A 27,756-nucleotide genomic window follows, 5' to 3' on the forward strand; every position below is an offset into this window, starting at 1 on the left:
TGATTTGATTTGATTTGATTGGACTCTAAACTCTATCCAAAATGTAAGGCCTCTCAGTACTTATAATATTGGTGAGTTCTCAATAATCAGGCACTTTCAGAAATCCCCAGGCTGCCTCTCCTCCTAATAAATGAAACAATATCGTATGAAGAAATATATGTGAAAAATAGAAAACTTTTTATAATAATTGGCCATGTATAATCTTGGGTATTTTCAAGCGAGCAATTTTTTCTGTCGTATTTAAAAGTTAAATTATATAACCCATTAATGCAAGCTGACTCCTTGACCTGATTAAAAGGCCTTTGTAAACAAATTTTTGCTTCATTTGTTAGCGTGGACAATTGAGCATTTCTAAAATATTCCATGATCCCCAACTCCTCTTTGCCTTTACAGTCTGCATCAAGTTCATCGGGTGGAGAGAGCTCGTGTGAAGAAAGTCGAAATCGTAGACCTCCTAGTTCGTTGAGGCCCTTCCAGTCACGTCTGGCAAGTCTGGGGCCTGAAGAGCAACCACCTCGACTGGGCAATGAGGCAGAGTGTTCGTCGAGTAGTGAGCAATCCTGTGACACAGTCGTCTACATAGGCAAGAGTGGGGATCTTACTGATAATGAAGGTCCTCCAGATGCTGTCTCAGTCTCACCTGCATCGTCATCATCCGCAGCTTCTTTGGTGGAGGAGCAAGTTCCACTCCTAAGCCAGGAGAGTTCAGAACCATCACCAACATCTCCTGATTTAACTTACTGGCCTCAAGATCAGCAGGAAGCTTTACTGAGGCCATCTGGCCGAGATGATTTCAAATGCAGCACTTTTGCTGAGCTTCAAGAACGACTTGAATGCATTGACGGCAGTGAGGAGCCAGAAAATTTCACTCCTCAGGTCTCTCAAGCCAAATCAACTACTCCTGAACATTCAGTAAGCAAAGAGCAGCCAGATGGACAAGCTTGCGAGATATATTCTCAAACAATGAAAAAAATAGTTGAGGACACTCTCAGTGAATTTTCCATGACAGAGAAGCCCGATAATGTTTCAACAGTAGACAGACCAGATAGTGCAATGGACATTTCTGCAGATATGATAAATGGCAATGAAGTCATTAGTCCCACTAAATCTGTGGTAATTATAAGGGGTGAGGTTCCTGGTTTGCTAAGCACACCATCAGATAAAGAAATCCAAAAAGGTATTCTGCCATCAGTGAAGGATTTGAAGGTGAAGGAGTCCACAAACAAAAGACAACTTCCCATTCCTGCACCACCGCCACCACCACCACGAGGAAAGGAAGAAATGCAAAGCAACACTGATATTGGGTTCCTTGAAACAAGAACACCTCCAGTGGGCATGAGCCCAATAATGGCCAAGAGGGGGCTTCCTCCGAAGTTGCAGGTTGAAGAGAATTCTGACCCAATTCTCATCAGGAGTGCAAATGGTCTCTCAAAAGTAACAAGCCAAACTTTGGAAACAAACAAGGAGGATGAGTTAATAGTTGCATTGGTGCGTGAACTTTCACGTGGTAGCCACCGCTCTAGTGATGACAACGGTAACCGCAGACGTCCTATAAGCATTGTGAGATTCACCAGTGACCGCTCCAATCAAGCTTTGCCCGCTGGTTCTCATCCCATGAGCATCATCAACAGTGTCAGCATTGACTTTGAGCCATACACTCTAGCCAGTCCACCAGCTAATAATTCCGAGTCTGAGGTGATACATGGTGTACCTGTTACCTTTACTAGTCCTTTGGTACACGAGGAAGCCTTTGACCTCAGTGAAGGTTATACTGATAGCCGCCGTTCCTCTATCAGCTCTTGGTTGAGTGAGGCAAGCAACACAGGGAGCCATGGCAGTGAAGGTGAGCAGTTATGTGACAGTTTTGTCATTAGGACAACAATGACCAAAAGTACCAATCAAGATTTGGGAGAAAATCTCAGTATTCTGACAAACCTTGATTCCAAGTCTGAAGATCATTTTTCACCAGAGGTCTCAATGGCTAGCCAGAATGGGTTTTATCAGCATTCTGGTTTCAAAGGCACTGCAGATACGATGGCTGTTCAGAACATTGAGCTGAATGGTATAATTTGGACAGGTCTCAGTTCTGATGCAGTTAAAAAGGCCACCGAAATATCTGAGGACATAAGAAAAGCAAATATTGAGGAAGACTTACCTCATTTCAGCATTGATTGTTCTCACACCAGAAACAACAAACTGGTCGTTTATGGAAATCTCAAAGATATTTCTTCAATTGGAAATCAGCTCACTATCTCAAATAATATAGAGAATCAAACTAAGAAAATAGATGATCAGGATAAAATTACGGAAAGGACTGATAAGGGCATGGTCGCTGAGACTCGCAGTGTGTCATTGCCCCCTTTCATTAAGACAACCATCTCTGTCCACCCTAAAATTGCACTCAAATTAGCAGGTTCCCTGCAAAGCCAGAATAACATTCATAGCAAATCGAAAACATCTCCGTCAGATCCCAAAAGTAAACTCAATAGCAGCCCTACTGGACAAAAACCTGAGGAAAGTCCTTGGATTGTGCGAGAATCTTGTGCAAAAAATGATCAAGAAGGTGGAACAGAAAGAGTTGAATTTAAAAGTAAAAATGAAATTGCACCTACAATCCAAATGGGTCTTAAAGAGGGAGACAGTTTTCAGACAGCAACAGTTCAAAGAGTCGTTGATGGTTGTGAGGTCTCTACAGCTGCTCTACTCAAGGTCGGTTCTTTGCATAACCGAGAATCATGTAAAAATGCCTTGACTGGTTGTTCCAACACACTCCCTCGGAGAGCAGCAAGTTGCATAATTAAATCAGGTGGCGACAGAGTAAAGAGTGTGGAGGCTTCTTCAGATATCGGTGAATATCCTTGCCCATTACAAACCAACACTATTGACAGACGGAGAGCTTTGCATTCAAGTACAGGTGTGTTTCTGCTTTCTAGACCTAGGAGCAGCACACCTCCGGCACCACCTGTCCGTAAGTCCAGTCTGGACCAGAAAAATCGGGTTAGTACTTCGACAATGTTCAGTAGTTTATCACCTAACCGAGCTTGTGACAGGAGTATTTCTAGCCAATCCAATGGCAAGTCAGATACATTGTCTCACATCGAGGTAAAGCCAGGTCTTGTGCCAAAGAATGATGTGGCAGATAAGGTTTCCAGCAAAAAACATATGACTGAGGCCTCAACCTCTGTAGGAATGAATAGCATCCCAGCAGGGAAACATACACGGCAAACTTCAAAGGGAAGTAATTCTAGCATGCACTCTTCTGCTTCAGAAAGCAGTGGCAAGTTTGTGGACTCCAACAAAGGAATGCAACCGGTAAAACCACGAGGTCACTGTGGTGCTCCAGCTGCAGGAAAAGCCATGAGCTTGTCATTGTCTTCATCCGCAAACTCTAAAACACTGCCACACGCAGGCACCGCAAGAGGTTCCAGTGGCTCTGGAGGCTTAAGGGCGGCGACATTGTCACGATCAGTTCAAGCTTTGCGGGGGAAGCTTGGTCGTGTTGCGCTGGAGGGTGCGAAAATTGCAGGCCGAGCGTCACATAGCCGGGTAACAGAGCTATCAGGGGCAAGCAAATCTGGAAGCCCTGGAAATATTAATAGCGGGAGAGGACGCATATCACATGGTGATTCAGACAGTGGGAATGATAGTGGGGTCCAGCTTGCAGACGAAAAGCTGGGTCCAGCATTGCCATCACCTTACAGCAAGGTCACAGCTCCTCGCCGGCCACAACGCCGTAGTAGTGGACATGGAAGTGACAACAGCAGTGTGCTGAGTGGCGAACTTCCTCCAGCCATGGGTCGCACTGCACTACTCCTCTATTGCCAGCGGGGTGTCTCTGGACAGACGACAATGGCTACATCCTCAACTACAGCCTCTTCCACTGGCCTCTCACCTGCGAGCAGTAACGAAACTACCACTATGATAGCTAGTAGCAACTGCAGCAGCAATGAGCATGAAATTGGACTTGAACGAGAAAGTGGTGATGGTAATATAAATCCCACCTCTGCCACCATTTTGTCTGCCATTTCACAAGAGATTTTAAGTGAAAACTTGCAAAGCTCAGGAGGGCAATCGTGTCGCAGCCTGAAGTCTTTGAAGAAAAGAGTTCTTTTGGGTAAGTCAAGGGCTTATAAAAGCATATGTCACACAAATTGTGAGAAACTGTCAATTTTTGTCTTTAATTCAATTTATTGAGAGATACTTTATAGGTGCCATTGTAATGACTATACTCAATTGTCTCACAATACATTTGAGAGTGAATGATAAAGTATGGTTATTGCAAGCCAGCCAGGCTAGGTGGGCCTAATGAAAATACTACCTATACTTAAAGGTCATTTGTAATCCAGCTGGAATTCACTGTTAATTTGATTGCAAAGTGGAAATTCTCGTGAAACTAGATGGTATTCATAGAATACTTACCCTGCGCAGTCAACTTAGTGCGAGCCAACTCTTCTGTTTTTGAACATTTTTTTTCTTTGATCTAATATGGCTGCCAGACCACGTGAGCGATGACATCATAAATTTATATTCTCTAATATAATTGTTGCATAGATCATGCACAATACATTTCAAACTGATCAGAGTAAGCATTGTCCCTGTCGAATTATGACGTCATAATTATGGCACCAATGCCGTCATCGTTAACAACACCTATTCCCCATATGGAGCTCTTTACAATGAGCCATGTTTCAATTTTTTCCATGCAGCGGTTTTGGAGATATAGAGGTGCAACATTTTTCGTTTTTTCCAAGATGGCACCTGTACCGCATGACCTATGACGTCATGATTATCATTAAAATATTCTAAAGGAGGAGGCGCTCCTATGGTGAAAATTTTGTGTCCATCAGACCAACAGTTGCTGAAATTTTTAAAAATAATGATCGGATAAGTGTTGTACTTGTCGAATTATGACTTCATAACGAAGGCACCGATGACATCATCATTAACATATCTTATTCCCCATGGGGAGTAGTTGACAATGAGCCAGGTCTGAAATTTTTTTCCATGGAGCGGTTTCAGAGATATATAGGTGCGACCTTTTTCCAAGATGGCGCCTGTACCACGTGAACTATGACGTCATAATGATTCATAGCATTGATTGATACAGTATATGTAAATAACACACACACCTGCACGCACACACACACACACACACACACACACACACACACACATAACTTACTCATACATCAAACAAATCAAAAATATGGCTTGATTTATAGTTAAAATCATGTTGTCGTTAAGTTGTACAACACTTTAATACATTATGCTACATACTAGCAATTGTTGCATACTGTCTGTACATATATGCACATGTTGGCATATGCATGCATGTGCGGGAGCTAGGATTTCCCGACTCAAACCACTGAAGCCAAGTGCAGTTTGTGGTTCCAGAGGCATATTCGACATTAGAGCGGCAAAACTATTGTGGCACCAAAGCGGTTTTGCTTTAAGATCTGTGCAATCCACACAAACCATTCATGACAGCTGAGCAAACATGGTCTGGCAACCATCTGCTGCCAGACTGGCGCAGCTTTCCAAAAAGCCTGAATGGGGTAATGCTCTGTCGGAACCCATACATAGTCTTCCCAACCCGTCGTTATCCACTGCTGCCATATTGCTGACAGGTTCCAGCCTTGTGGTACCCAGATGTGCTTAAACTACATGCTAAAGCCCCTCCCTCCACTTCCTACTCCAGGTTAGTCAACCCACCAATAAAATCAAAACTGTTTGGTTGCAGCTGTCCACACTTATGAAAACTCCTCTCCAATGCAATTTGTCATTTGTTTTGCTCCAAACTCCAAGCTGTTTCCAAAGCCTCACAATCAATATGACACCTACCTTGGTATGTAATACCAGATTCGATGGTATAATGGTTAGAGCGTCCACTCTGAGTCTGAGAAAGGCAGCGCCATTGTTGTCGGGTCGCTGATACCCAGAGTGCCTTGGGAAGTGATGGCACTTCCCCCAATCTCATGGCTATTTGTCTTGTCCAAAGGTTTTATGATGCGTCTCTTGTATTCATCTGTTCGTCCATGTGTGTGATATGTGTGTGTGACAGCTCCACTATGAGCCTCAGATCCTGTCAAAAAACAACATTTTTACCCTCGCCAGAGGAGAGGGTATTGCATTTGAGTCTGTTTGTCTGTCTGTCTGTTTGTTTGTCTGGCTGTATATTTGTTTGTCCGCACAGAATAAATATGATTTTCTCTGCAACCCTTGGTCCGATTGGCAGAAAATTTTCACCATAGGTGTGCCTCCTCCTGTATAATTTTCTAATGATAATTATGATGTCATAGGTTACGTGGTACAGGTGCCATCTTGGAAAAACCGAAAAACTTTGCACCTCTATATCTTTGAAAGTGCTGCATAGAAAAAATTGAGGCATGTCTCCTTGTAAAGAACTCTCCATGGGGAATAAAAGATGTTAAGGATGATGTTATAGGTGCCTCCATTATGACGTCATAATTTGACAAATACAAAACTTCATCCAATCAAGATTAAATTTCTTGAGCGTCGTCTAGGGATAAATTGGTGGAGGGGAAAAAAATGATGACGTCATCGATCATGTGGTTCAGCCGCCATATTTGTTTTAATACAAAAGCCTTAAAAAACACTAAAACACGTCCTGGCGAAGGTCTGCAATCTCCGATTTCTCTTTCTTGTACATTATTGGAATGCAGATTATGCAGGTAGATGTATGTGATTATGGGACAATCTTTATAGACACACACATTTTTAAACCACAGGGTTACCTTTTCCACCTATTGTACTTACTCATATATCCGACCAACATCCCCTTTTGAATCGTTCGCTTCCCCACCGCACGTGCCCCCCCCCCCCCCCCCCCCTCCAAACTCTTATGATGTTTAATTAATTATCTACCACTGTCAATATGTAAATGTCGATTACCCTTCACATACATTAGACTAAGGAACTTCTCAGAGAAAGATGCAAATTGCAAAGACATGCAACAGAATAATAATAAAAAAAGAGAAAAAGACATAATCTTGCAAATAAATAGAGCTTTCGATTGAGAGATCATATTCCTAAGATTAGTTTCGTCTACTTATGCGTTATTTTGCCATTTACACACAATTCTTCATAATATACAAATGTCGAAATTCATTTTGAAGCAGTGAGAAATAATTCCATGTAATGCAACCTCTTCAGGCAGATCAGAGCTTATACATTCACCATGCTGGCCTGTTTCACTTATTGCTTCCGACATGACGTGAAGCGCGCTGTGTTTTTCTCGAAACCTTTATCCTGCCAGACTCGGTCTAAATAAGAACCAAATGTAACCGACTTCAAGGAAACCCCTTGAAGTTTCTCTGCGTTGTTGTGACTGGTAAATACGGCTTTATGCGCTGCACACTTGCACGAAACATGTCACTTACACCGAACCCATGTGACACTGAATGGCCACAGCAGATTTGCGTCAGGTTGATAGGATGGCTGGTTCATTCAGTAAAGGTTTCATAAACGGTGCAGTGTCCTCTGTTCAAATCCATACTCATCTGAATTATGCATTTTTCAAGTACAGGCCAGGTGCTGTAAAGGTATGGTACTAAACTGGAGGGCATTTGTTTTTTAAAGAGCAAAAAGATAGATGTCCTATATGCATCCTCTTGTGGATCATATTGAACCTACAGTCAATTATGAATGAAGATATCAGTCCCTTGTATAAGGCTGACAGGATGGCCTAGAGGTACGCACACTCTCAGCTGTTCTCGCCTTGGTTCGGATCCCGACCCAGGTATAAACTGTCAGTTTGGTGTTTCACAAGCAGGGCGATGATTTTTTTTGTTTGTTTTGTATACATGATCGAGGCTCGTGTACGAGCTAACATCAACACAAAAAAAAATGGACACACAAAACATACACAATAAAGGGAGCGGGAGACAAGATGGGGAGAGAGAGGGAAGCACACAAGTACACCAACAGAGAACAGGGACATAGTGAGATCTGTGGGAGGGAGAGGACTTGGGGGAGGAGGCGTGGGAAGCGTGGGAGAGGTAAAAAAAATAACACATGGACACTGCAAGGACTTCCAGGAATGAAGTCGGTATTTCAGAAAAGTGGATCTGGGGTGAATTAGCGGAGGTAGAAAAGATCAAGGTTTTGGATGGGGGAAGATAAGAGATGGTGGTGAACAGCTGTTTTAAAGACCTGGAGGGAGGAGTGGGATTGAAGAGAGTGAGGGAGTTTGTTCCAGAGGCGGGAGAAAAGAGGAATGAAAGAGTGAAGGTGAGCAGAGAGTCTTGATTTTGGCAGTTTCACCAGAAGAGGGTTGCTGGCAGATCTTGTGCGACCTGTAGCATCATTGTGTGTGCCGTCCCTCGGTTGGTGGACGCTTAAGATCTCATGGTGTCCTTCGCAAAGAGTAGGCGAGTATCGCCGGCACCATGGCCAAATTCCAAATTGCTGCCCTAACTGGACGAATGTCAGGCCTGGCCAGGCCGGTCCATGAAAGCCTTGGGCCAAGCTTCCCCCGGCCGACCCCACAAGGAGGGATTGTCGTGGCCGTTAAAGAGCAACAAAAATATATCGGTCTCTTGTATAAATATTTCATGCATGCCAATTAAATCCGAAAATTGTCATGTTTCTTTCGGAAAGGTGTTACAACAAATGGTGTATATCCGGTATTCAGGGGTAATGACATGAACAAAGGATTTGCTCATCATCAAGTTCCTGAATATAGTAAAACGAAATTTGCAGTTTTTCAATTTGAATTTCAGAAAATTCAGGTTTTGTATTTTGTGATGATTTCGCCACTTCATCCATGGCATTTCCGGTTAGCATCACACCTGTTCTGATTATTCGAAATTATTGTGCTTCATCAAATGGTTTGAGACATGCATGGGGTACTGTATTTATTTAATGGTTGGGCTCGTATCACGACAATATTATAACTTCTTTATATGAGTTATGCTTGTGTATGAGCATCTCTTTACACTTATGCCGCAACTAGGTTTATTATTTCAATGGTTTCAACCTCCTTAATTCTCTTTTCCCCTCACCTTTTCCCAACTCTTCTACCCCTCCCACCCCATTCCTATACCACCTCCAAACATCCTATGTTCTCTTTTTATCAATTGCATTTTATTTTAATCAACTAATCCATATAACCTTGGTCACCCCGTATGTAATATATAGATGGTTCCAGCATGTTTGCAGGTGGGTTTCAGACACTCTTTTTTTTTAAATCTTTTTTCTCCCGCCTCTGGAACAAACTCCCTCACTCTCTTCAATCCCACTCCTCCCTCCAGGTCTTTAAAACAGCTGTTCACCACCATCTCTTATCTTCCCCCATCCAAAACCTTGATCTTTTCTACGCCTGTTAATTCACCCCAGATCCACTTTTTTGAAATTCTGACTTCTTTTCTGGAAGTTCTAGCAGTGTCTATGTGTTTTTTTTTTACCTCTCCCACCCCCTCCCCTTCCCGTGCCTCCTCCCCCGAAGCCCTCTCCCTCCTACAGATCTCTCGATGTCCCTGCTCTCAAATGTTGTACTTGTGTGCTTCTTTCTCTCTCACCATCTTGTCTCCCGCTCCCTTCATTATGTTTTATGTGTCTGTTTGTTTTTTTGTGATCAATGTTAGCTCTTACACGAGCCTCGATCTTGTATACAAAAAATACAAAAAACATCTTGATTCATCTATATCTGGGGTTCTTAACCTGGGGTATCCATACCGCTTGGGAGTACGGGGACCAAAATCTGGGGGTATGGGACTCGTAATAAATTATAATAATAAATTGTAATAAATTCAATGAAATATCAACTTTACCAATTTTCCAAGTAACAAGTAGTAAGTTACCAATTTTCATCCAAAAAAATAAGCAATTAAAGTAAAAACACCCCTCAGAATGCACCGCAGAGCACCTAGAAATTAAAAAAATTATAGGGGGATATGCCCCCAGGCCCCCTAGCTATGCGCACCTTGGGTGCGCCTTGGTCAGTCAATAGTCTAGCGAAGGGGGTGTGGGGACATCGTGGGCAATCCGTTGGGGTCATGACAGGGAAAAAGGTTAAGAACCCCTGATCTATATGTACTGCGGTACCCATCTTCCACATTAAGGCAAAGCTGTTTGTTATTTATTTTATTCTGAACAATAAACGGAATTTTTTACACCTTGTCCCGATGTTTCCATGTGCCGCATGTAGGATCACAGCGTCGGAGGGGCTCCACTCACAGCCAAGGCGGTACCCCAGAAGGCCCGTCCCCGGTCCGCAAGCCCCAAAACCCACCCCCGAGACGCTCTGACATGCGTCCGGTACCACGTCTTCTAAACGAGCCTTTCGAGATTAAAGTCTACGCAATTGATGATGTTCCACCTGTTCAAAAGCAACAGAGTGGAAATGGCAGAGAGGTGAGGCGCCTCTACCTATCCTGACCACCTGGGTGAATTTTTAAACCTCGCTGTGTTTGCTTTATAGTAAGGGCATTTTATGAGATATTTCACAAATCTGTTAACTAAATTGTTACCAAAAAATTTCTTAACCAATATGTTTGTAAAGGTGTGTAATAACATGTGTTATAATGTTGAAGGTCAACTCCCGTGGGAAACCCAGAAAAAAAGCTGTTGAATTCGGGTACCGAAAAATTATTTTCGAGAATTTTTATTTTTTTAAATCGGCCCTTAAGTAACTTATGAGGGGTCAAATAAGGGTTTTTCATGATTCTGATTTGATTGTTAACATTCATATTTTCACTTTTACATTTACACACAAAGTAGCTTTTATTTCACATACTCATGTGAAAGTTTCTAGTTCCTTCATGAGTTGACAGTACAGCCGTGCGCCCTTGGCATACTGATGATGGCTTGCAGCGGCAAAGATGTGAAGCATCTTGGTAACAATGCAGGACAGATGCCCATTGTGGTCTGCAAGTCGCTCGGTTCTGATAAAGACCTTGATCACATCTACCATGTGGTGGTACTCCACCCAGAGTGCAGGTGTTCTTCCTCCTTTTGCGAGTCGTTTGAAGGTTTCTTCAAACCTTTGCTCAAACACTGGCACTACTGGGTCTGAGTGTCTGGCTCCCATCTTCCCATCAGCCACCTTCTCCATGAAGGTCTTCATGTCACCACGCTCCTCCTCAGTAAAGGCAAGTTTCATGATGTGTTGATAGATGGCTGCATCGATGAGGAGGTGAACACGGATTGCCTTGTCAAAACATCCTCCATCCATGATGTGGTTGGCTGTCGTACTTCCAGGATAGATCAACTGGATCACATCTAGTAGTCCAGAATCTTCCATGATGTTACCCATTGATCCAAGATAAGACTTCAGCAGGTGAAAACCACCCAACCTTGGAATGACGGGTAGATTTGCCTGCTTTATTATATTCACAGCCTTCAGCCAAATCGGAAGATCAAAGGTCACTATAGCGACCCCAGCGCGCCGTATGCACTCTTTCAGAGTGGTGAAGATGGTGTTGAGGTCATTAGGGTCTCCTTCAATAACTGGGAGGAACTCGATAGGTGTGCTCTGCTTTGCATCATTAGCATGGATTCTCTTCATCCAGCCATTCCAGTTGGAGTGTGGGAACTCAGGATCGTTGGCTTTGATCACCCACCCCGCTGCCCAGAGTGTGTCACCTGGAGTGAGGAGTGGCTGATCATGAGCCAGGGAGGAGGAAAGCTCAGCGAGGGGGAGAAACATGATCGCGTTCGTTCCAGCTGTTTCCTGTTCGTAAATGGAATAATCTTTACTTCAGTTCCTCTCAGGATCTTAGCTTTGTCGAGTGCCTTCAACTTCACCCGGGGGAAAGCTGCTGTTGTCTGTGGATCTGGCAAAGGTGGTGCCGGAGAGGTGACTTCGATCCAACCCATTGAGTGAAAGGGAGTGTTTCCGTGAATAGAGACAATGTTTAAATCTATATTGTCTCCAACAAACTGAGTGACTGCATTGTTTGTTTCCCCAACCTCCATAAAGACCACCTGATCATTACTTGACAATTCACTTTCACTGGCTGGTACTTTGGCTGTCATCACTGATTGATCCTCAAGCGCAGCATCAACCGCAACCTCATCATTGATCTGTTCATCGGTTTCCTCCACAATGGTGTCAATAGTGCCAGAAGTATCTGGAACATCATCTCCACTCCTACTATTAAGGAAGCAGTATTTGTAGTTTTGTGTCTCCGTGTAAGACTCAGTGTATCCCAGCCGGTGGAACTTGTTGAGCATCCATTTTGACCCAAATCTATGATCAAGTTGTATGGCAAGCCCCATTTGGTGTGGCAATACTCCAGACCGAGGTCGACAGGCCTTAATAAAATTCTGCCCCCAAACGGCAACTCTTTCGTCTGTCTTGACAATCGGTCTCAAGAACATCTGAAGGCTTGCAGGAACAAGTGTCAGCTGACTATCGATGTCAGTCATACTGTGTGTGGTGGGGTATGACTTTGGACCTAAATCAATCAAGGCAATATCATTGGATATGAACTTGAGTGCCGTCTTTATGATCTGAGTCTTCTCATCTCCATGGTCAAGATTAGCATGATGCACTCGCAGAATATTGTCGGTGCCATCTTTGAGACAGAGTACATCTGCCCTTCTTTCCTGTATTGTGAAATACAAGGTGTCTACGTATTTCTCTAGAAGTTTTATCTTTAGCCAATGCTTTGAATAAGAAAGGCTCTTCTCTGGTGACTGATCAAACTCCTGCAGCTTTTCATGGACTTGGTCCATGTTCATTACCCCATGCTCTAATTCTGAGTCTAACCATTCGCAGAATTCAATAAAAACTGCCTCTCGCTCCTCATCAATACTCCTCTGTCCTCTCTTCCTTTTTCCTTCCTCATCAGTCTTGGACAAACTGTCACCTCTCGCAAACATAAGTTTGCATCGCAAATGGTACAGTGTTTCTTCTGCTACCAAGTCGTTGATCCCTTCCAGGCGTCCAGTGACTTCAGTGCCCCAGTCATCCCCGCGACTCCGTGCTGTCTTCAGCAAGCTTGCCTTCAGTGTATCTGCAGTCAAATTATCTGGCACTCTGTATTTCTTTCTAGCTTGTGCTGGATTATTTTTGTAGAGCTGGGCTGGTTGGTTGCAAAGAATGCATACATCCTTATACAGGAGGTCAACTGACTGTGATCTTCTAGAACTGCAGCCAGTTGATGAACTGAACTCACAAGTAGTGCGTCTTCTCTTCAACTTTGATGACTCTTTCTCTGCCTTTGATGCTTGAGCTGACTTCTTGGTGGTTGCAACAAAGTTGTTGTACAGATCATTTTTACACTTCTGGTGGTACCTCAGTTTTCCTTCCTTTTGAGCCTCCTTCATACGTTCCACAACAGTTACATTTTCGACAGTTTCTGCTTGTTTCAATAAAGTTGAGTATCCCTTTGGAGTTGCCTGTATGAGCCTTTCAGCTGGTGTATCCGAGCGTGCACAGATGAAGCAATTGAGCACAGGTGGAGTAACGTCTTCATCCATATTGCTAGACTCCATGTCCTGCAAAGTAGAAAATGAGATATATTTAGAAATTATTTTTCCACAAAGGAGTGTCTGTGGTGAAATATAAATGTTAACAATCAACTCAGAATCATGAAAAACCCTTATTTGACCCCTCATAAGTTACTTAAGGGCCGATTAAAAAATAAAAATTCTCGAAAATAATTTTTCGGTACCCGAATTCAACAGCTTTTTTTCTGGGTTTCCCACGGGAGTTGACCTTCAACATTTTAACACATGTTATTACACACCTTTACAAACATATTGGTGAAGAAATTTTTTGGTAACAATTTAGTTAACAGATTTTCATATGTTTCCCTTACTATTAGTCATGCCTATCTTTCGAGGCATTTCACACCTGCAGTGGAAATGTGAGAAGATGCTTTTATGTCTCGCTCAACACCAGCCTCCATTTGCCCCCATCTCAATCCTTCCTGAAACCCCTTCTCCACTTCCAGCACAAATTATTACACTTTAAATGTTATTAGGATTTCGTTTTTCATGTACAGTATGTCAAATAATCTACATAGCTCAGACCTAAAGAGACACATTTTCTTCAATATTTCATTTTTTGCTGCGTATATAATATGAGATTTTCGGTATAATTTTTACCATCTGATGAGTGACCTTGACGACGATTTAGCTCAGGACAAGGACGACTTGACTCTCCCTATTACGAGCTGTCTCACGTGACATGCTGCTGTCCATCACACTGCCCAGGTGATTTAAGGAGTCCGCTAAGGCTGCATTTGGTGAGACTTTATCAGGGCAGAGATGAGACCGTTAAACCTTTTCAGCTTTTCAGGAAGGTGCACAAGGACGGTATGAAAAGCGAACAACGATCTTTTTTAACGTCATTTCTCATTCACGGGAATCAGGCATCAATTTTTCCCCGAGGTCCAGGTTTGCTTCCCAAAGTGCACCAAGTTGGGAATCTCGTAAATTTATTTCATTCGTTTTCAAGTATAAAACACTTTTTTGATTATGATCTCCATTTTTCCTTTTAACATGTTATGTTATTATTTTAACGTGTGTGTGCGTGTGTGTGTGTGTGTTAGTGTGTGTGTGTGTGTGTGTCTGGCTGTGTGTGTGTGTGTGTGTGTGTGTATCTGTCTGTGTGTGTGTGTGTGTATGTGTGTGTGCGTGTGTGTGTGTGATGGAATCTTCATGATCCATTAGACTCTCACTCTCAAAGGGCCTGTCTTGGCCTAGGTTTGTCCACTTTGCTTGTGCTAGCTCTTGTCTGGCCTGTGGTGTTCACATGAATTGCTGTGGCCCCACTCACTCATCTCTGCCCTAATCAGCACTAATGTAAATTCTATACATCTCATTTATCTTGCTGAGGAATGAAAACTGTATTTACTTGTTTTATACAAATTTCTGAATTTGGGGATTTCTTTGGGGTTGAATCCTCATCCGGTTGCCCTCTTTTGTTTCCTGATCCCTCTTGTCTTGTCCTCAACTTTTGCCATTAGCCTTTCCAAGGCATTGAAGAAGTAAGTGTTTTCTTGTAACTTGCCTTTCATTTTCATTCTGCAATGTGAAATAAACTGTTTCACTGGTTGTATTATTTCTCTGAAATGTTTCTCCTTTGCTATTCCGAAACATTGTCATACTTGGCTGCTTTGGAGTTGTCAAAAACTTTTACAATCCAGCAATTAGGTCACGTGGTATTTAAATAAACTTTGATTTCTTCATTTCTCTTTGGCCTGAATTTATACATTTACCCGATGATGAAATGTTAATTCTGCAATCCTGTGAAATTGGTCCACGCCAATTAAACTTCAAATCCACCGGCAACCTTTTTATCTCTTCGTTTTCTTACTAACCCAAACACCTCCAAACCTTTTATTCCTCTTTTCCTGCTCCTTTTTAAAAATATGCCTTACCTGTCTGATCATCTTCTAGACCTTCTTGCAGGAATAAAAATATACCAGAAAAAAAACCTACAGTATCATATTATTTACATATTGAATATAAATTTGTATCTTGTTAGTGAATTATATATACTAGCAACGGTACCTCCCCTACGGGCGGGGCTTCAATTGGGAGGCCAAAATGAAAAGGCAAAACATCAGAAATTGAAGGCTTTTTTATTGTAAACGATTTATATAAACATCCGTTAAATCATATCAAACGCAAATCATCAAAATCTAAACAGTATTTGTAGAATTTCAATAAAACCCACATCACTGTTCATATCGGTAAATATTATTCCATCGTGTTTGGAAAAACTGGAAAATTGGAAAATTGGAAAAACAATATAGCCTATTTTACTCCAGGGGGCTCCAGGATTACCCACCCAAAATTTCGTTGCGATCGGTTCAGCCGTTTTTGCGGTACCTGGGAACAGACGGACGGACAGACATTTGGTGAATTATAGTAAGATTAAAATCAAGAGACATTTCTTGTTTTGATAGATCTTTTTAAATCTTCAAAGAGCCATGACTTCATTGTATATTATTTATTTCTGATTAAAAATGGCATCGGCCTCATTCCACAATTTCATATTTGAAAAGACATATTTGCACCTGTATGATAGCTGATTCCTAAATTCCTTGTAAGGATAGTGAACAGGATTAACTTTGTTGCCTTTTAAGACATTTCCTGTCTATAGCCAATGAGTAAGTAGTGCCAATGCAGGAAATCAATCGGATAATTAAAATGTATTCCATGATGGATGAGAAGTCCAACCAAAGTAATTTCCCTTAAAAAATAATTCTCGTGATATTTGATGAGATTCTCACCAGGTTTCCATCATTATCGGGTATCTTAATTACATTTACACTTAATTTACATCATACCCCTCCAAGTTAAAGGTCAAGGTAAAATGTAAGCAAAACGTTACAATAAAATGTTATTGTAAGCATTACTGCACAGTTACAGTATCTATATTATAATAGCCGTAGATGATTCTGTCTGTCTGTCTGTCTGTCTATCTGTTGGGTGTCTGTCCGGGGTGTGGCTTACTCGGTTTGCAGAGTAGCTCCACCCATAGCTCCACCCATTCTGGGAGTGGCTATAAACAAATATCCACCATTTTATTAACTCGCATAGCTTTGAGTCCTGTTTTGTAGGCCCGTGGTGTCTTGCTCTCCCCCAGTTTTATTTCAAATCAAATTCGATAAATCATTTCATTTTTCACAGTCGCTAACATAGTTTTAGACTCGGTTGAAAAAAAACGGGAAGAAAATCCGATGAAAGTTGCCGTTTATAGAACGAAATGAATTCTCAAAGGCCTGTAACTTCAAGGCCATTGAGTCTCTCTCACGCCTTTATCTCCAATCTAACTCACCATATGATTTCATTTTTATCGATGGTTTTACTTTTAGACTCGGTGTCAGCAATAATTGAGAACAATCCACACACGCGGGAAAATGCAGAGATATATTTTTTAAAATCGCGTCATGGTGTATCATACACCGCCCAACATGACACCGCCGGCAATGTGTCGATATATATTAAAAATTCGCTTTTGCTTTTCCGTTATGATATATTACTATTTCGTTTGATGATAGTCGTCACAAAAACGTCAACAATGATGCCGACATATATTTCTTCGTTTTTATTTCATTCAACATATTAGCCGGAAGTAAAATATGTTTCAGGAAATTACCGAGAGATATTTCTTCGTTTTTTTTATTAGTTATGTGCGCATACACTTTAAATAGGTTTATTTGAAATCTTTAATTTTCCACAATATAATTTACTTGCCATTTATCATTTGATGATTACGAGACAAATTCCTCTTGAGGATCGTGACAATTCATGCGTTGCGTGGAAACTTCCATTTCCAAAATGAATGAGACGATCGATGAAGAACGACTCGGTGTCACCAACGCGGGAAAATGCAGAGATATATTTTTTAAAATACACCATATAACCGCACAACACCGCCCAACAGCCAACAAGTATCATACACCGCCCAACAGCCAACGAGTATCATACACCGCCCAACATGACACAGACAGCAACATGTCGACATTATCGCTTTTTCTTTAAACCGAGTGAACCGAGCCGAACCGAATACACCGCGTGAATTCACCGAGCGAATTTCAGCCAATTCCACCTATTTCTTCGTTTTTATTTTATTCGTTACCAGCAGAAGTACCCAGCGTTGCCGGGCGGGGGAGGGGGGAAGGGCACGTACACTTTAAACATGTATATACATGTGGGATGTGGGATATATACATGTGGGACATGTGTACGTGTGTGTACGTGTGTACGTGTGTGTGTGTGTGTGTGCGCGTGAATATGTGTGTGTGTGTATATATGTGTGTGTATGTGTATGTAGGCTAACCCCCGCTCTAGCAGGGAAAATGGCCTTAAAATGCATGTTGTTGTTGTATGTGTATATACATGTCTGTGTGTGTGTGTTTGTGTGTATATGTGTCTGTACGTGTGTGTGTGTGTGTCTGTTTTTGTGTGTGTGTGTGTGTGTGTGTGTGTGTGTGTGTGTGTGTGTGTGTGTGTGTGTGTGTGTGTGTGTGTGTGTGTGTGTGTGTGGAGATGTATATATGTGTATATATGTGTATATGTGGATACATATGTGTATACATATTTGCATATGTGCATATGTGTATATGTGTCTGTACGTGTGTGTGTGTGTGTGTGTGTGTGCATGTGTGTCGATGTACGTGTGTGTGTATGTGTATATGTGTGTGGGTGTATATGTGTGTGTATATGTAAACATGGGCCGGTGTGTGTGTAAAGTGTGAGGAGGTATTGGAGAGGAAAATGCAGAGATATATTTTTTTAAATCGCGCCATGATGATAAACGAAAATACACCGCCTAAAATAACAGTCGACATATATTTAAAATTCGCCATACACATCCATGCGGGAATCCCACGGGCATGGATGTGTGTGACATTTCGACATATTGAGTTACATGCTGCGCCTGCACATTCAGTTATATAAGATGGTTACTGGCAATTGATCACATCCACAAATGATGTAATCCACACAATTTATGTACTTTACATAACGTTAATAGGAATACATGCCCGTGTAGATGGGAAATACAGTTTGTTTGAAATAAATCACAAATATCAGAAGAAAGTTTTTTAAACCATTTTATATAACTGAATGTGCAGGTGCAGCATCGAACTCAATATGTCGAAATGTCACACACATCCATGCCCGTGGGATTCCCACGGGTGACCCCGCTAGTCTTATTATAATAGAGCAGACGTACTGTATATGGTTATGTATGTTTGTCTGTTTGTTTGTATGTTTATATGCGACCAAAACGTCTTCTTCTTCTTCAAATACAATTAACACCCTCTTAATTACGTTTAGACTGCTGAGACCCCTCAGACCTTTGATGACCCTTTGAGTCCCCCAAGACCCAGAAGCCACAAAATACCCTTAAAGACCCAAACACCCCAAAGACCCAAAATACCCTTGAAGGCCCTGAGGCTCAAAAAGATCCTGAAGACCCCAAAATGGCCCCAAAGACCCAAATGCCCCCGAAGACCAAAACGACCCAAAATACCCCGAAGACCCAAAACACCCCGAAGACCCAAAACACCCCGAAGACGAAAAACACCCCAAATACCCAAAAAGACCCAAATACCCTTAAAACCCCAGAGGAACCAACAGACCCTTGAGACCAAAAATCCCCTGAAGACACCAAAGACCCAGAAGACCCAAAATACCTGAAATGGTCAAAGATGCCTATCCCTCTGAAACGACGTGTGGTGAGGCATGCCGAGTCAAGTTAATTTGATTAATGGTGGTCTGGAAAAAGAACACGGTCAAGGTCAAATGGCGGTCTTAAAAAAATAACGCATTTTTTGGCATCGCTCAATTTTACCAAATCGGAATCTCAATGACCGCTTGGCTTTCCAAGATGTTCTTGCATCATAATAGTGTACCTGCACTGAAGGTATACACCTGATATATGATTTGGGTCATTGACTTCAGATGGTGACATAATTAACCAATAACAACTTTTTTGATTATAACGTGAATAATTATCATGATGTTGAGTTTTATAGATAGATTGTAGATGGGACACATTTTCTTAATTTACTCTATCCATGAATGTTGATGGTCATGGTCATATGGAGGTCCAAAAAAATATGGCCACCATTGGATCATGGACCAGGGGTAAGTCGCAGGCGATCGCCAAGGGTAAGATTACCCTTGGCGATCGCTTTGTGATCGCAGATATCTCGTTGATGTTTTTACTGAAGCCCAGAATATTTTTCATCATGTAACCTTGTTATTTTATTTAAAAGAAAATATTTTTTATAAATCAGTAATACCTTTGTAATTACTGAGGTTTGTTGATTATCTTCATCTATTACCCATTTGCACGCCCGTGTTGTGTTTGGCCACAGGGCTTGGTTTACTTGACAGCAGCTCTCCGAGCAGCTGAAGAGCGACAGCGGCGGCTCGCGGAAGCACAGGGTCGATACCAGGCCTTGTGCGGTGAGCTGGAGGTTACAAAGCGCCACCTTATGCTGGAGCCGGAAAAGTGGTCAAGAGAATGTAAGCATTACAGCACAGTTATCAAGAAGCAGAGATCATATACTGTACATTCGGATTAAATCAGTTAACTCCTCATATAACTCTTTTTTTAACTATTCATCAGAACTCCAACAACAAATTACTTATAATCTGTATTACATTATTATCCCTGCGCAGGGGATGGAGTTTTGTGTGTGTGTGTGTGCGTGTGTGTGTGTGTGTGTGTGTGTGTGTGTTGTGTGTGTGTGTGTGTGTGTGTGTGTGTGTGTGTGTGTGTGTGTCTGAGTGTGTGTTTGTCCAACCGTAACTTTTTTTTCCGTTTGAGTTTTGTCATCAAATTTTCACGAAAGCTTTATTGTGATAATACAGAGAAGGCAGATTAATAATTTTGTCAAAAGGTTAAAGGTCAGCATCACATAAAATTATCAATTTTCATCAAATACCCTAACCCTATTAAACCCTGGTGTTGGGCTAGCGGCTAGGGTGCCGGCTTAGGATCCTAGGATCCTGGGTCGAATCCCGGTCGATCGCTGAATTAACGCCAGGGGGGTTGACTCAGCCTGTTCATCCTTCCGAGGTCGGCTAATTGAGGACCAGTTCACTGGTAATTCCCTGCTTGTCGTTAAAGGCGGCAAAAAGGGTTGGCGTCAGGAAGGGCATCCGGCCGTAAAACATTGCTTCAAAAAGGGGACCGAAAAACAACAACAACCATGGTTCCCGAAAAAGGCCAACCCCCGCTTGCGGGGAAAAATGGCCTCTAAAGGTGGTTATTTATTTTATATATATCCAATAGACCTGAAATTTTAATTTGCCATTTGAGTTTTGTCATCAAATTTTCAACAAAGCTTTATTACGATAATATGCAAAAGTCAAATTAATAATTTTGTCAAAAGGGCAAAAGGTCAAAGGTCAACGTCATATAAAATCATCAATTTCCATCTGATTGACCTGAAATTTTAAGAATTTGCTTACCGGGTCACTGAATTGGTTCACTAATCAAAAAGTAGGAGTCGATTCTTTTATTTTTTTGATCAAAAGGTCAAAGGCCAAAGGTTGCATAAAATCGTCAACTTTCGTCCAATTGACCTGAAATTTTAGACATCTGCATATGGTGTCACATAATTGGTTCACCAATCAAAAGATAGAAGCTGATTTTTTTTTTTATCTAAAGCTCGAAGGTCAAGGCTGCATAAAATCATCAATTTTCATTTTGTATTTTGTTTTTAAACTGTTTTCGTTATTTTGATCATACGGCAGAAGAAGAAGACGTATTTATACAAATGGATGCTGGCAGCCTTTGGATTTTCAGATGCTTTCTAGTTTACGTTATGTTTACCAAGTTCTAAATACAAATAACTTTTGACATTCCCTATTTTGTTTCCATCATGGGTTGTCCTGTTTTCCTTGCTCCCATCTGAGCACATAGCTGATGATGCTGGTGCTGGGATCCTAGGTTTAAATGCCACACATTATGATGGTTTTTCCATTTGTATACTAATTCCCTTGGAATTCATATAAAAGTACATTGATGTCTCCTTATGGTTTATGTACTAGCTTCTCCCATGGGCCATAGATAGTTGGAAAAAAATACACCATGAATAATAATTATAACATATCAGCTTTGGGGGATATTGCACATCGTATTTGAAAATGATTGTAAAGTTATCAGACATATATCTGATACCCTGTTAGCAAATATCGCTGTTCTCAAGATTATACATTTGGAATTAAGTATTTGTGGCCAAGACTGAAAATAGAAGTATACACAGACCATGGAGCTGAGACCATTGTGTTTTACATGTTCAAAATAACTTGAAAGCTGGAGCTCTGTTTACAGACTTAATTCCTGGCCCTCTTTTGAAATGAAGATTTAAACATTTGGACAATATCCAAAAAGCATTGCATTAACTGTTTTGTCTAGATAATGGAAGATTTTAAAACTCAGCCACACATATGTGGAACAGAGATGCACAGGTTGCACTTCCACTGAAAGTTGAAGGACCATTTAGCAGGCACTCAGCATCTTGCACTGTTTGGCAATCCATCGTGTGGAAATCGGCAAATGTCAGGGACGGAGGTAATTTGAGTAGATGGTAAAGCTCGACTATCATCATTGCAAGGCAGAGGTGACGCATTGCATAGCTCTGTTGTAACTTGAGCTTTAATGTGCTGTTGGGTGAAAAATGTTGGTTTTTAGAGGCTTTTTATGATCTTGCAGGGATTCCTGCTGATTAGAGAATTTGGCATCCTCTTTACTTCAAAAGGCCTCATTCTTAGATTTGGAAATAATGCACCTCAGTCGATCTATGACAGATGAGATCAGAATATTAAGCAATTACTCCAAAGTGTATTTTTGAACCATTGTTCCGTGAAATGGGGTGTATAGGGACAGCAAGGTGAATAGGGACACAAACTGAAAAAAAGTTCGGAAACTTTTTTCGCTGAAAATTGATAACCATACTGATTTGTTGATATTTGGGTTGGAAGTGTTCTCTTGTTTTAAAAAAAAGCAACTTATAGTCCCTATTAACCCCATATATGGGTTAAATAGGAATAAATAGGATTTTTATGGCTGTCCCTATTCACCCCGTTTTACGGGTGAATAGGGACAGTCACTAATACAAAAAAATAATAATCAAGAAACAATCCTAAGTTTCCAACGTATTGCTAAATTGATAGCTCAGATGGATGCACATAATATGCACCCATAATATAAACCACGGAGCCAATGAAAAAAAATATGGGATAAAAAGTTTCTCCAAACTGTCCCTATTTCTTGATTATTATTTTTTTTGTATTAGTGACTGTCCCTATTCACCCGTAAAACGGGGTGAATAGGGACAGCCATAAAAATCCTATTTATTCCTATTTAACCCATATATGGGGTTAATTGGGACTATAAGTTGCTTTTTAAAAAACAAGAGAACACATTCAACCCAAATATCAACAAATCAGTATGGTTATCAATTTTCAGCGAAAAAGGTTTCCGAACTTTTTTCAGTTTGTGTCCCTATTCACCTTGCTGTCCCTATTCACCCCATTTTACGGTACCTTAATAATGTAGAAATTCAAAAATTCACTAAAATAGTTTCCAAATTGAATTGTCCTCAAAAAAGTCACATGGTAAGGACTAAAACTTAATTTAAGAAATGCATTTGTAAATATTGGAGTCACATTGTTTTAAAAAAAAGTCACATTGAAAGGGAAAATATCACATTGTTTAATACATAATAGTTAATTGACTCTATTTTAATAAGTAATAAAGCTCCAGCCATAGTAATTATTAATAATAACATTTCAAAGAATTTCAAAAGCTAATCGTTCATAAAGTCACATCAATTTGAATAGGCAAGAAATGGAGCATTATTAAAAACTATTAAAATGTTTTGATAAGGTGAAGGAAAACATCTGAATATTAAAAAAAATACAACATAAAAATAATTAGGAGTCAGTCCACACAATATTAATTGCATTGCAATTATAAGAAAATCTCATTGTTTAAGCAACTGTCGTGCTGAGTTTGCTTGCTCAGACGGGCGAAAGAGTAAGATCTGAATTTTGTCTACATCTATTGCGCAGTAACCTTACAGTAAAACTGATAGCATGAATTCCATAATCATTTTTATTCTGCCTTCAAATCGCCATACATTTATTTTGTCAGCATGTGGTACGGATGTGGGAATTAAATGGATGATATTTCATGAAAGCATGTTTTTTAATGTATGATCCTATCTCCTTTTGCAAGGAAAGCATTCCTAAATAATAATGGGAGCTGCCTTGGCAGTTATAGATCAGGAGTCGTCCCAACTTCATCTATTATTACCCAAAGTGCACGACTGGCACGATCATACACATATATATATATATATATACATATATATATATATATATATATATATATATATATATATATATATATATAATCAACGAACATAACAGCGTGACGAGCGCTGTCCCGATCTCCTGTGGACCGAATGTATATGTATATATATATATGTATGTATATATATATATATATATATATATATATATATATATATATATATATATGTATATGTATATAATGTATATGTATATATATATATATATGTATATGTATATAATGTATATGTATATATATATATATATATGTATATATATATATATATATGTATATATATATATGTATATATGTGTATATGTATATATATATATATATATATATATATATATGTATATATATATATATATGTATGTATATATATATATATATATATATATATATATATATATATATATACATATATATATATATATATATATATATATATATATATATATATATACATATGTATATATATATATATATGTATATACATATGTATATATATATATATATATGTATATACATATGTATATATATATATATATATGTATATATATATATATATATATATATATATATATATATATATATATATATATATATATATTATATATATATATATATATATACTACTGTGTTCAAAAAGTATCCGACCTTTATTTTTTGTGCGTAAAAAAAAAAGAAGCTAGGGAGGCGTTGATTGGTGCACGTATGTAGGCGATCTTAATGCACACGCGTGAATTTTTTCACACCTGCAGAAGCTGTCATTCGACGGCAGACCGCCGATGAGTGAGGACATGTAAGCGAGCGCCGTCGGATTTTCGTTTTTGACAAAATGACGGAAAAACTTGAACAACGCTACTGCATCAAATTTTGTATAAAGCTTGGCGATTCCCAAGTGGAAACGATCCGCAAGATTCAACACCGTTCATTCCATTATGAAGGAGGATTTGGGCTTCAGGAGAATCTCAGCGAAGTTCGTACCAAAGCTGCTAACGATTGAGCTGAAGCAACTCCGTTTGGAGATCGCACAGGACATGCTGGAGACTGTGAACAGCGATCCCAGCTTCCTCAACACAGTGATCACTGGCGATGAGTCCTGGGTTTATGGGTACGACCCAGAAACCAAGTTGCAGTTTTGATGCAAGTTTGATGAAACACAAAATTTGATGCAGTAGCGTTGTTCAAGTTTTTCCGTCATTTTGTCAAAAACGAAAATCCGACGGCGCTCACTTACATGTCCTCACTCATTGGCGGTCTGCCATCGAATGACAGCTTCTGCAGGTGTGAAAAAATTCACGCGTGTGCATTAGGATCGCCTACATACGTGCACCAATCAACGCCTCCCTGGCTTCTTTTTTTTTACGCACGAAAAATAAAGGTCGGATACTTTTTGAACACACTACGTATATATATATATATATATATATATATATATATATATATATATATATATATATATATATATATATATATGTATATGTCTTGTCTCGTCACGGAACTCCAACCACAAACTTTTGTGAAATCGTACCAGACTTCTGGTATGCACCTATCTCTCCCTAAGGGTATTTGTATGTCCTATCTCACCTATCTCTCTCTAAGTGTGTATGTCCTAAGGGTATTTTGTTTAGAAAATGTTCGAATTTTATTTTATTTTTATTTATTTTGAAAAAAACATTTTTTATCAACTTAAATCTTTAAATTCAATTGTTTATAAAACGTAATATAATAATATATTACAAATACTTTTGTACAAAATAATTGTTTGTATTATAATTGGTGTAAACCATGACAAAACAGCAACTCAGGTACAGTCATCTACAGTCACGTGAAAAAGTAATTACACCCCATTTTCAACTTTTTCAACATATTTCAACTTACAGCTATTTGAGCTTCATTTCAACAATATTGATAGATATAGGTGATATAATATATCAAATATCATGAAACATTTACATTTTGTAGTCCATTGTATAATTTAAATAAACATAAATGCAAATTTCGCATGTGGAAAAAGTAAGTACACCCTTGGCTCTAATAGGTGGTATTGCCCCCTTTGGCAGAAACAACCTCAAGTAGGCGTTTCTTATAACTGTCTACCAGTCTCTGACATCGACTGGGAGAAATTTTTGCCCACTCCTCCATGCAGAATTCTTTCAGCTGTGCGATGTTTGAGGGGTTTCTTGCATGCACAGCTCGTTTCAAATCCCCCCACAACATCTCGATGCGATTTAGATCCGGGCTTTGACTTGGCCATTCCAGAACCCTCCATTGCTTTATTTTCAGCCATTCCTTGGTGGATTTACTGGTATGTTTAGGGTCATTGTCATGTTTGCAAGGTCCACCTTCGGTTGAGCTTCAACTTTCCGACAGATGGCCTCACATTATCCTCAAGCACCCTCTGGTACAATGAAGAATTCATAGTGGATTATATGATGGTGAGCTGCCCAGCCCTGATGCAGCAAAGCTGCCCCAAACCATAATATTTCCTCCACCATGCTTTGCAGTTGGTATCAGGTTCTTGTGGTCAAATGCTGTCTTTGCTTTTCGCCAAACATGTCTTCTGTACTGTGGCCAAATAGCTCTACCTTTGACTCATCTGTCCAGAGCACATTGTTCCAGAAGTGCTGGTCTTTGCCTAGGTGTTCATTGGCAAACTTTAGTCTTGCCTGATGTTCTTTCTGGACAGCAAAGGTTTCCTCCTGGCACACCTCCCATGTAGATCAAATTTGTGCAGCCTCTTTCTAATGGTAGACTCGTGCACTTTGACATCAACAGTGGCAAGAGCTTCCTGTAGGCCCCGTGATGATATTCTGGGGTTCTTCGAGACTTCTTTCAGCATCTTGCGGTCTGCTCTCGGGCTGAACTTGCTGGGGCGGCCTGGCCGCATTGGCCACATTAATACATGGTGGTGATGTGTTTTGAATTCCGTTGTGGTGAGGTGTTTTGAATTCGTGGTGGTGAGGTGTTTTGAATTACGTGGTACTGGGGTGTTTTGAATTACGTGGTGCTGAGTTGTTTTGAATTGCATGGTGCTGAGGTGTTTGAAATACATAATGGTGAGGAGTTTTGAATTATGTGGTGGTGTGTTTTGAATTACTTGGTGGTGAGGTATTTTTAATTTCATGGTTGTGAGTTGTTTTTAATTACGGGGTTGTGAGGTGTTTTTAGTTACGTGGTGGTGAGGTGTTTTTAATTTCATGGTGGTGAGGTGTTTTGAATTTCGTGATGGTGAGGTGTAATCGTCCAAAACTTCCAATCTGCACATACCCCCTCCCGTATGTATGTGCTGAGGAGTTCTTTTTTGAAATTATATATTTTTTCAACCAAAATTACTTATAAAAATGTAATATCACAAACACTACAAATAAATTTGTGCAAAATAATTGTTTGTATTATGATTGGTGTAAATCAGGACAAAACAGCAACTCAGGTACAGTCATCATCCTCAGCTAAAACAAGCCCGTTCCTCTGTAACAACGCGTAGCGAGCCGAGCCCATGCTAATGTGTGTGTGTGTGTGTGTGTGTGTGTGTGTATATATATATATATATATATATATATATATATATATATATATATTATATATATATATATATATATATATATAGATGTACGATTATTTATTACACAGTAATAGTGAAGAGCACATTATTTACAGCTCTTTATTCACCAAGCAAAAATTTATTACAAAAGCGCAGACTTATCCTAAACAAGTATTTTTATACACCTTAACACGCACGAAGAATGAGACAAAGTACCTGCATTCATTCCGTGAGAAGAAGAGGAAAAGCAAGAATAATAGAACGAAAGAGGCAGTTTGGAATATTGGATCACCTCCAGTCTCACCTCATCCTACCATGGGACTGGGTCGAGCCAAATAATATAGGTGGGGGGAGGGATTTATAATGAGTCTTTTGTGCCTACTTAATACACTGATTTTCAAATGAC

General features: G+C 40.1%; 1 protein-coding gene across 1 annotated transcript in view; it reads left to right on the top strand.

The window, feature by feature from the left end:
* LOC144891735 (kinesin-like protein KIF26B) overlaps positions 1-27,756 on the top strand; it is a 256,217-nt gene that overhangs the window by 220,083 nt on the left and 8,378 nt on the right. Inside the window, exons 11-13 of the mRNA XM_078775959.1 lie at positions 394-4,114; positions 10,169-10,374; positions 19,812-19,962. Coding sequence (XP_078632085.1) covers positions 394-4,114; positions 10,169-10,374; positions 19,812-19,962 — 4,078 coding nt within the window. The remainder of the gene's footprint in view (positions 1-393; positions 4,115-10,168; positions 10,375-19,811; positions 19,963-27,756) is intronic.

This window comes from Myxine glutinosa, chromosome 1 (assembly GCF_964187855.1).
Source record: "Myxine glutinosa chromosome 1, kmMyxGlut1.1, whole genome shotgun sequence".
Taxonomy (NCBI): Eukaryota; Metazoa; Chordata; class Myxini; order Myxiniformes; family Myxinidae; genus Myxine; species Myxine glutinosa.